At 41.7% G+C, this 11520-nt stretch overlaps 1 protein-coding gene across 1 annotated transcript in view; it reads left to right on the plus strand.

Moving 5' to 3' along the window:
- LOC123510458 (teneurin-a-like) overlaps positions 1–11520 on the plus strand; it is a 462953-nt gene that overhangs the window by 425958 nt on the left and 25475 nt on the right. Inside the window, 9 exon segments of the mRNA XM_045265650.1 lie at positions 1265–1408; positions 2375–2473; positions 3124–3289; positions 4455–4704; positions 5114–5286; positions 6564–6947; positions 7148–7332; positions 8412–8561; positions 9072–9272. Coding sequence (XP_045121585.1) covers positions 1265–1408; positions 2375–2473; positions 3124–3289; positions 4455–4704; positions 5114–5286; positions 6564–6947; positions 7148–7332; positions 8412–8561; positions 9072–9272 — 1752 coding nt within the window.

Raw genomic sequence — 11520 nt, forward strand, 5'->3', positions numbered from 1 at the left:
GCTACTACTACTGCTACTAATAATACTACTACTATTATTAATACTCCTACCACCACCACCACTGCGCACTCAGATCGTCTTTTGTCAATTGTGATCCGTAAATGGAACAAAATTCAATCATCTTAACATTTTGCTTGTTGCTCTTCCACGTCCAGCACTCTTCATAGTTTCCCTCCCTTTTTTTCCTCTATTTTTTCCTTTTTTTTCACTATCCCTCTTCCTCACTCCATTTCTCCTTTCTTCGTTTCTTTCCACTGTTTCTTTTCCTTCGTAATCCTCTCCATTCCATCTTTTATTTTCCTTTAGTTTCTTTCTTCCCTTTCTCCCTTCCACCTTCAGTATACTCTATTGCTCTTTTGCTTTTTCCGTTTTCCATCTTCCTATATTCCTTACCTTTAGTTTCCTTTTTTATTTCTTGCCAGATGCTCTTATGCTCCTTTTCTTTCTCCACTGTTCCCATTTTCTGTCACTTTTTCTCCCTATTGTTGTGTCCTTCCCATTTTTTTCATATTTTATCGTATATTCAGTTTTTTTTTCAGATTTCTCTATTTTTCATTATTTTCTATTTATTCTCATTTTTCTTGTTCATTTATTTTTTTTTCTAATCTCTCCTATTATTTTTTCTTTATCATCTTTTCATACATTTTCCCAATTTTCTTCATCTTCTTCCTTCCAAACATTCCTATATTTCCATATTTACTCTTTACATATTTTTATCCTGTTTATTCTCAATTCTCATATTCTTTTCTTCCAACTTAATTCATATCCTCTCCATTTATCCAATTTACCATTTTATTTCCATCACCTCTCTATATATTCAAAAATTTCCTGGTTTTTTTTTTTTTTTTCTTTTCGTAAATTTATATACAAGTTCTTAAATTAAACATGATTATACGAAGTGGTGACCCGTTGTTGTTGTTGTTGTTGTTTTTTCAAAGGGATGCTCATAAATTCATCAAAAGAAAGAAGAAATGGAAAGAAATGAGTAGCTACGTATATGGAAAGACACATTCCTAATCTCTTCAGTACCAGGACGCGTTTTCACGTTCATTCTGGTTACTATATGGCGATTTTATACAGCTTCAGAAACATATGTTGAGATTAGAATAGTATAGACTGGCCATTAATCTTTTGACCTCTATAGACCCTTCCTAATGTAAGTAAATTCGTCTAATCATACCCAAAAAATCAGGGTAAAAATGCAGTTATGAAGGAGTTAAGTCTTTCCTTCGTCAGTCTCTCACCGCGGTCTTCTCTCCTTCAGGTGGTGCAGGAGTCCCTTCGCATCCCAGGCAGCGAACTTCACCTCGTCTACCACTCCAACAGCGTCTCTGGGTACCTCTCCACTCTCCTCCTGCAGCTGACTCCTGTAGAAGTGCCGGCAGCTTTGTCTATGGTGCATCTGAAGGTAAGTCTCTCTCTCTCTCTCTCTCTCTCTCTCTCTCTCTCTCTCTCTCTCTCTCTCTCTCTCTCTCTCTCTCTCTACTTTTATCCCCCTCCCTCCTTTTCTTTAATTTTCTCCTGCCTTCATATTTGGCTTTCTCCTTTTTCCTCTCTTCATCCCTTCTGTCACTCGTTCCTCCCTCTCCCTCCTTCCAAGTACTAGACTGATCCTTCAATTCTTTTTCCTCCTTTTTTCTCTCCTGTCACCCTCTTAAATTTATCTCTCCCATTTCTTCTTCCTCCTCCTCCTCCGGTGTGATCTGCTCCCTAAGACCTTTCCTCCCTTTAGGTTGTAAATCTCATTTTCTTTCTCCCTCCAAAATTAACTTTCCTCCCCGTGCAGTTTTTTTTTTTCTCTCTCTCTCTTTCCTTTTCCTCCATACCTTCGTTGATAGGTTGTTTGTATTCCCTCCACACTGTTTGTTGTCTTCCACTCTCGTACAGAAAAATCCAGTTTTGTTTTAATACTATCACTGTTTAGTATTATTTTCCTGTTTCATTCTTTGTATTTCTTGTAGTTTTTTTTTTTATTTTCATGGTCCACTTTCATATATGTTATTATTCTTTTGTATTTTTTGACATCGTCTGTTTTTCAGTTTCACTCAGGTACGTGCACTAGAAATACAAATTATAGCATACATTAATAAGAAAATTGTTGAAAGTACGCAGTAAATTTATATACAATTCTTTACTGCTCTCCTTTTTGTTTCATTCTCTTTATTTTATGTGAGTGGAAGTATATTTTTAATGTTAGATATACATACTAATACGTATACAAATTAATACATATATGCCCATCATGAATATTCAGTCCAAACACTTTTTTTCTCTTTCTTCCTTCTCTTTTTTTTCTTCTTTTTTTACTGGGTGTGTAATTGTGAGGTAAGGTGAACCAATAGACTGGCTCACTTGTGTGTTTGTCTGTCCTCAGGTGACTCTCGAAGGATCAGTGTTTGAAAAGGTGTTTGAAGCTGACCCGAACATTACTTACACCTTCACCTGGAACAAGAGAAACGTATACAAACAAAAGGTGAGTCTTCCTCCTCCTCCTCCTCCTCCTCCTCCTCCTCCTCCTCCTCCTCCTCCTCCTCCTCCTCCTCCTCCTCTTTGGTCTTCTCGTGATATTCATTATTTTATTTTCCAAAGGTTACGTTTCAATTAAGTTGGCGGAAAAGGATGACCATGCGTGTTTCTAAATTTGCTCTTTATTATTTTTTTATGTAATGTTTTTTTTTATTATTCTTTTCTCTATTGTATGTGTGTGTATTTTTCTTTTCTTTCTTTCCTCCTGTTCTTCTTTGTATTTTTGTTGGTTTTTGTCCGGAGTGAAATAAACGGATTCGATCTGTATTCATTTGTTGAAATGACGTAACTTCACTCTCTCACACTCACGTCACGGAATGAATCATACTCTCATTTCCACTTGTACTGCTTACCTGTATTTCATTGATTCCATTACCTCACGTCTTTTCTTCCTTTGTCTATGAGTTAAATCCCTATATTTTTATCTCTTATTTGAATTTTTTATGTACCTTTTTTAGAATATCACTTCCCACATCACATAGTCTGCACCAGGTAATTACTTCTCACCTGTCGCTTTTCGTATTTAAATTACTAAACCTTCATGTCACTAGCATAGTCCTCAGGTAAGTACTCCATCTCACCTGGCGTTGTTCTCAGGTGTACGGGGAGGTGACGGCCCTGCTTTCCGTGGGTTACGAGTACGTGACTTGCTCCAGCATTGTGTGGGAGACGCTGACGGCGATACTGCACGGCTTCCACATGGATATCTCAGACGTGGGTGGCTGGAACCTAGATATTCACCACATGTACAACTTCGAGGCTGGTAAGTGGAGGAGGAAAAGCCTTGTCTTGTTTTGGTGTGTGGTTTTATATATTTAAGTCGCCCCTGTTATAACTGTCGAAGTCTGCTGAAATTGATCATTCATAGGTTATAACTAGAGACATTACGATATCAAAATTCTTCCATCATTTTTTTGCCCCTGTTATAACTGAAAGTCCGCTAAAACTGATTATCCTTAGATTGTAACGCGAAACATTAAGATATCAAAATTTTTCCATCATTCTTTCCCTTCACTGCTTATAATATCTTTTCGGAATCATTTTACTTACACCACATTATTTTATTCAGTTTGAGAGGCAATAAGTTCAGCGTGATTTGCTGAGAATATCTTTAATTTTTGTAGGAAATTGTCAGTAGGTCAGACTTAATATTAAAGAAAAACAGACTCCATTTCTTCTTTTCACCACTCTCTCCATGAAACCTTCTCTGCATCCTTCTCTTTGTCACTTCATATTTTCTTCTGCCTCATAATATATTTTCTTTTTGTCGCCTCATCTTTCCATATTTCTCTTCATGACTTCATCAGTCTTGTGTATCATATCTCTATCCTTTGTAAATGAGTGCTGGAGATTACATGATTTCTAGCCAGGAATATATAAGCAGGAGGTGACTGGGGAAGGTGAAGAGCGGCTAATGTGACGTCCCTGTAGTGTCTTGGCGTTCAAAGATTCATGCTGCACTGTCTCACTTGATGGGTCGCTCCACTTCGGCCTCTCACTGACTGACATTAATAAAGGTTAACTCGAACACAAAGTTGCCTCACTAAGTTTCAAAACAACGTTAGAGGCGATTTAATAGTTACCCCCCTCAGTGACCTTCCTCTCTCCTCTCTCTCTTTCTCTCTTTCTCTCTCCCTGTGTTCTTCCTCTTTTTCGCCGTGTCAATCACTCGTGTCATGGAGCCGCCTAGGTGTCATTCTTTTAGGAATTGATTGCTGTTATTTATGGTGGTAGAAGTAGTAGTACATATAGAAGTAGTAACTGTGGTGATAGTAGCATTTTATTACCATCACTTCTGTTTTATAGCAAAGCAGAAAAGTGGGTTATTTTATGCAAAACAAATCGATTCTCGCTTCATTCCGTCCTGTACTTCATTTTTGTCCTTATTTTCCCTCCGTCCTTCACCCTTCTGTTGCTGCCTTCCCCAGGTCTTCTTCAGCGGGGTGACGGCTCCACCATGAGTCTCCGGGAGGCGCCGCGTCTCGTCACCCCTCTCATGGGCACAGGGTCGCAGCGGCAGATGGTGTGTCGTGACTGCTCTGGTCTTGCCAGCGACGCGCAGCTCCTCACCCCCACCAGTCTCGCCTCGGGACCTGACGGATCGGTGTATGTCGGGGACTTCAACCTTGTACGGAGGATAACGCCAGACAGGATGGTGTACACGCTCCTGCAGCTCAGGTAACACACACACACACACACACACACACACACACACACACACACACACACACACACACACACACACACACACACACACACTCTACCAGTTATCTTGTTAACCCCAAAAAATCAGACTTTCTATTACTTCAGCAGGTGATATGACACTTAACTTTATTATTCTGACCTTCAAAACGCAATAACCAATCAATGATTCAGTCTTGCTTAAACTCTTTCAATCAGTTAATTTTGTCTTATCTCTTAATCAGTTTATTTTACCTCAATCAATCAACTTTGTCTTCCCTCTCTCTATTCCTTTGTTTTACCTTCATCAATATTTTTTTTTTTCGTTTTAATTAATTTTGTCCTCTTTCAATTTAGTCTTACCTGTAACTTCACCGAACTCTCCCTCCTTCTGCCCCTCCTGCAGCGCCACCAGAGTCTCCTACAGCTACCAGATCGCCGTGTCGCCAGCAGACGGGCAGGTGTACGTGAGTGACCCTGAGAAGTACAAGGTGTTACGAGTGCTCTCCCTGCAAGACGTGACGGAACCCTCCACTAACTCAGAGGCGGTGGCTGGTAACGGGGAGAGATGCATTCCTGGTGAGTAACTCTACTCAGTCTCTCCTTTACAGTGTCTCCTATCTCCTCTTCGTTGTTTTTATTACTTTATGTCTTTCTGTCTTTTCCTGTCTTCCTCTTTTTTGCTAGTGTATCCATATTTCTATTCCTTCTTTCGTTATTGGATATATTCTTCCTGTTTATTTGACTTCCTTTTCTCGTCACTGTATCCTGTTTTTATTTTTCTTCTATTTTTTTTCTTTCCTGTTTTCTATTCTTCCATGCAACTTATCTCCATTTCTTTTTTTCCATTCCTTTTATCATGTCTTGTTTTTCGTCTCTCCATTCTATTTATTTATATCTTCCTATCTTCCATTCTTCACTCAATTTATTCCTTGCATCCCTCTTTTCATGTTTCAATTTCGTGTCTTCATCTGTCTTTCTATTTCTTTCTTTTTCTCTTTCCACATATCCGTTCATTCTTGCATTCCTCCTTGCTTTCCATTCTTCTAGTTAACTTCTCTCTGTTCCTTCTCTCCATCCTTCCATTTATATTTCCTTCTCTTCATCACTTTGTCTTCGTTTCTCATCTTACCTCTCCTCCTCCTCCTCCTCCTCCTCCTCCTCCTCCTCCTCCTCCTCCTCCTTCGTTTCATTTGCTCTTGTTCACTCTTACATTCTTTCCCCCCTCCAGTCTTCCATGTTTCCACTTTTCATATTTCTCTTCTCTGGTCTCCCTTTCCCTCCCTAGCGCCTCGCCCAGTCACCCTCGCGCCGCCCCTGCTCCGCCACGCCCTCCACGCCCTGCCTTCACCACCTTCCCCTTCTTAATAAAGGCAGCAGCGTCCCCTAACTTGGAATGATACATCGTGTTCCCTATTTTTCTCCCTCCGCACGACAGCACATTATTATTTTCGTCTCTACCTTATGAAACTCCTCGCGCGAAAAATTATGAAACTTTTCCCCTCAAGTTTCCATTGTAAGAGTAACAGTTGTCGTGCACTCACTCTCTCCCTCCTCCGCTCCTTGTCACGGTTCGTTCTTGCTGAGAGAGACGTGTTGTTCTCTTCCCTTTCAGATTTTACTTGGAAATAGTTCTTCTGTCTCCTCTTTGTATTTCACGAGCGCTGTTATATTCTTTAATGGCGCCTGCTGGCGGTACTATGGGTTGCTTGCTGTCTCACATTATCATTGTTAGGGTTTTGTTCTCCTGTCGCCTTTGACCCTTATATCTCCCTGCGTCGCCTTGTTCTTTCCCTCTCCCTGCGACGCCTTCTCCCTCCTTTCCTCTCCTGGCATTAATGTATCTCTCCCATCAGGTGACGAGCGGCACTGCGGGGACAGAGGGTCGGCAAAGAAGGCGCGGCTGGCACATCCCAAGGGCCTGGCCATCGCCGCGGATCGCACCATGTATATCGCGGACGGCACCAACATCCGCATGGTGGACCCAGAGGGCATCATCCACACGCTGATCGGTCACCACGGGCACAAGACTCGCTGGCGGCCGCTTCCTTGCCGGGGTGGCCTACCGGCGAGCCAGGTGGAACTACAGTGGCCCACGGGTCTGGCTCTCTCCCCCCTGGACGGCTCTCTGCACATTCTCGACGACCACGTGGTGCTGCAAGTGACTGGCGACGGCTCCGTGCGGGTACGTGCCGGCACGCCCCTGCACTGCCACGCCAACCTGGACCGCCCTCTTATTGGTAAGCTTATCAGATTACTCCTCTGAACTCTACATGTAAACCCTCTTTATCTCCTCCAGTAGAGGTTCCAATAAAATAAGACTTTTCAGGATGTCTCTATCATGATATTGTCTTTTCGTCTCTGTTTTCATCGTCTACAATTCGCTCTTCCTTTCTGTCTCCTGAAAAAGTCTAAACACAACCGTCTCGTCTCCCAACAGGAACCATCACAGGTCTGGCTTTCGCTCCCTCGGGCTCACTCTTCCTGACTGAGGAGGACGCCCACAAACACCACTCCGTCATGGAACTCACACCCTCGGGGCAGCTGCGGCACTTCGCTGGCGCCAAACCTGACTGTGGGTGTGTTGACAACGACGACTGCACTTGCCCTGCCGAGGATGACAAGGTAAGAAAGGGTGATAGGGTGAGGTGAAGAGGGAACGAAAGGTCAAAAAGAGGTGATAGAGTGAGAATGGTAGGATGAGAGAGAGGGAAGGAGGATGAGGAAGGGAGGTTGACTGGATGCGGGAGTCAGAGCAGGAGGATCAGAGAGGGAAGATGATAAGGAGAAAGAAAGTTACAGAAAACAAGGCTTAGGGAGGGATGGTGACAGAGGTTCATACAGGAGAGAAAGGTTATGTAATGAGAGAGGCAGGGAAGGCTGAGAGAAAGGTGACAGAATGAAAGAGACCATAAATGAATTAAAAGCGAGATTAATGTCGCTTTATTTTTACAGAACACATTTTTTTTCATCTTTCCGAGTTCCGTAATATTAACGAGGCAAACTTGGAATTCTAAAGCGAGTCATTGTATAGCGAGTCAAGATAATTTGTAGCACACTTTTCATCTCACTTATCTCACTTCATTTTTTAGCCATACCGTATTGTGTTGGAAATCATAAAACCTTGAAATAAAAAAAAAAACTGGAACTACCTTTAACACCAAATTAATTGCCTCTTTTGTTTTCTCTCCTTCTTCTTCAATGATTCCTCTCACACTTCTATATTTTTTCTCTTTTATCACTTTTTTTTATTTTCTTCATCTCATTTTTTTTTTTTTTTTATTTCCTCTTCTCTTCATTTTCTTCCATTATTTCTCTCCACATCTTTCGCTCCCTTTCTCTTTCAATTAACACCCCATTTTTTTTTTCTGTTTTCTATCCCTTTGCCTTTACCTGTTCATTTTACTTTCCTCTTTTCTCTTATCTATCTTTCTGTCTGCGCTCCTTCACTTTACTTTCCTTTCTTTTCTCTTATCTATCTTTCTCCCTCCACTCGCACTTTATACATTTTTTTTCTTTTTTTATCTTTTCGTTCTTTTAATCTCCATCTACTTTACACCATTCCTTTTCTCCTATTTCTTTTCCTCCACTGCCCTTTCCCACTTATCCCTTCTATTTCTTGTTCCACTTCCATTCACTCCACCCATAACTCCTATTCTCTTTCCCTTCTCTCCACCTGTTGACTCCACGCCACGCCTCCACAGATCCCCCTATCCACCACCACTGTCCTGGGCCTGGTGTCTGCCATCACGGTGTCTCCTGAGGGTGTTGTGCATGTGGCGGACCAGAAAGCCCTCAAGATCCTCAGCTTCCGCCACCACCTGCCCGACGACGACCAGGACGGGGACTTCAAGGTGAGAGAGAAGCCCATATTCAGAAGCGCCTTAGAGTCTCACTACGACAGTTTTTTTCAAAGCCACAAAGACAACTAACCGGGTTTTCAAGACAGTTTTTTCTAATGGTAAATTAGAAATCTTGGCAATCCATCACCAGAACCATAAAAAATACCCTTAAAATCACGAGTATCTTCAACTAGAGCCTTTGGAAAGCAGTGATGATGAGAGAGCAAAGCGTTTCAGAATATAGGATAGAGAGAGAGAGAGAGAGAGAGAGAGAGAGAGAGAGAGAGAGTACCTAGTAGGATCATACTTAGCTTTCCATATTGTTTTTTATGCATAATTTTGTGATGTGGTCAGTTTTGTATAAATTTATCCATCCATTCATCTACTTATGTGTATATGAATTATGGATGACTCACTGGCTTTCTGGTAAATTCCTTGCCAAACAAACAATTACCCACCAGTTCGAGTCTGGTCCGCAACTAAAGTACCACTAACTCGCCACGTACTTGTCTCCTCCAACAGGTGGCGTATCCAAGGACAAATGAGCTGTACGTGTTCAACCGCCACGGACACCACATCGAGACCCAGGACTTGGTGACGGGAAGGACTCTCTACTCCTTCCTTTACTCCAAAAACACGTCCTTCGGCAGGCTTTCCAAGGTCACGGACTCCTCGGGCAATAAGGTCATGTTCCTGCGTGACTACAATTCCGCAGTCAGCCAGGTCAGTGCTAAAGATCGCTAGTGGTTAAGGTCAGTCTTTTTTTTCTGTGGTAGCATTTTTTATACCTTCGTAGAAAGAAGTTAGTCTTCAAAAAGGTCATGGTTGAATGTTTTTGTTAAAGTTAGAATTTCTTTACAGTAATAGAAAAGGTCAGTTGCTATGAAAGATTAAGTGTAGATTTTTTTTAAGTTAGGATTTTTGACCTTAGTGCAAAATGCTTATTAGGTAAAGAATATCAGTTATGGTAGTGAACTTAGTGGAAAAAAGGTCAGCCTCTCAGACACGCCTAAAAGTTCAAATTTGTTAGGTAGCAGGACTTTTTTTTTATATCATAATGAAGGAAGGTCAATTGTCCTATAAGGCAGCAAAGATCAAATTGAATGTTTTTGAGGTTGGATTTCGACCTAAAGTTTGACTGGAATCTGGTCTGGAAAGAAGGAAGGGAATCTGGTCATCTACTGTCTTCTTCCTCTTCCTCCTTCTCCCCCTCCTCCTCCTCCTCCTCTGCACAGCTGGCCATCCAAGTTTTCCTACGTTTCTGATCCTTCACTAACTTCTAGACAATCCACAGAATCCTGAGGGAGGGGAAAAAAAAAGTTCCTTCACAATACCTTGGGAGCTCGTATCAAGTTGAGCAGTCGCCCGATCTCTCAGGGACTTCCATTCAATTCCTCCCAAAATCCTTTACAAGTTTCACAGAGCTGCCAAAGTCTAGTGAAAGTTTCCTGGTGTCATCCCTCCTCCTCCTCCTCCTCCTCCTCCTCCTCCTCCTCCTCCTCCTCCTCCTCCTCCTCCTCCTCCTCCTCCTCCTCCTTTCAGCATCACGTACAGATTGCCAGCACAACTTTTTTTTATATCCTTATCTTTCCTTATTTTCTTTCCCTCTCACGTTTCGTCTTCTGGTTCATCTTTCTCCGTCTTCTTTTTGCTCACTTTCCTCCTCCTCCTCCTCCTCCTCCTCCTCCTCTTGCTCTTGCTCTTGCTCTTGCTCTCTCTCTCTCTCTCTCTCCCCTTATCATTAGCTTCCTCTTACCTTCACGTTTAGATAAGCAGGTATCTTCTCCTCTGCCTCCTCCTCCTCCTCCTCCTCCTCCTCCTCCTCCTCCTCCTCCTCCTTTTCGCTTTTACTATCCTATTTCTGGCTGCCTTTACTATCATTTTACCGTTCCTATCTTACGGTCGGTCTTTCTTATGTTACGTTTTTTTATTTCTTTATATAGAACATTAGGACCAATAGATCTGATGCTGCTTGGTCTTCCTTTGTATTCTTTTGTGTTTCTTCATCTCAGCTTTTAGTCCATTTTGGTCCTTCCTTCCAGTTCTTAATATGATCCACTGTTCATCCCTTGTAGTTCATAATCCATCCATTTCTTCACCTATTCCAGTTTTATTCTCCCTTTTTTACAGTTTCCAGACACTCTTTCCTCTCTTCCATTTTTATTCCAGTCTTTTTTTTCAGCTATTCCAGTTCATATTTTAATACCTTTTTCATCTTCACCCTATCCAGCTTCCAGTCTCATTCCTCTCTCTATTTCTTATTCTATATTCTTTTTCTGCTTTTCCAGTTTCCAGACCTTCGTTCACGTCTTTTATGTCATAATTCAGTCACTTCATTACTCATTCCAGCTCTTAATCCAATCTCATTTCTAAATTCTAGTTATTATCGTCTCTTCCTTCACCCATTACAATTCTTAATTCCACCTCGTTCACCCATTCCAGTCCCTAATCTAGATTCGTTTCACCATTCCAGTTCCAAATCCAATATTGTTAATCCATTCCAGTTCTTAATTCTACCACGTTCACTCGTTCCAATTTCCAATCCAATCACGTTCACCCATTCCAGTTCTTAATCCAATTACGTCACCGGTTCCAGTTCTTCATCCAGACTCGTTAATCCATTCCAGTCCTTAATCCAGTCTTGTTTACCCATTCCAGTTCTTAATCCAATCTTGCTCACCCATTCCAGTTACAAATCCAGTCACGTTCACCTATTCCAATCCTTAATCCAATCACGTTCACCCATTCTATTTCTTAATCCAATCATATTCACTCATTTTATTTCTTAGTCCAATCACATTCATTCATTCCAGTTCCTAATTTATTCTCGTTTCTCCATTCCAGTTCAGTCTCGTTAAGCCATTCCTGTCCCTAATCCAATCATGTCACCGGTTCCAGTCCCTAATCCATTCTCGTTCACCCATTCCAGTTCCTAATCCAGTCACGTTCATCCATTCTGTTTTTCAATCCA

Source organism: Portunus trituberculatus, chromosome 29, assembly GCF_017591435.1.
Source record: "Portunus trituberculatus isolate SZX2019 chromosome 29, ASM1759143v1, whole genome shotgun sequence".
NCBI classification, from domain to species: domain Eukaryota; kingdom Metazoa; phylum Arthropoda; class Malacostraca; order Decapoda; family Portunidae; genus Portunus; species Portunus trituberculatus.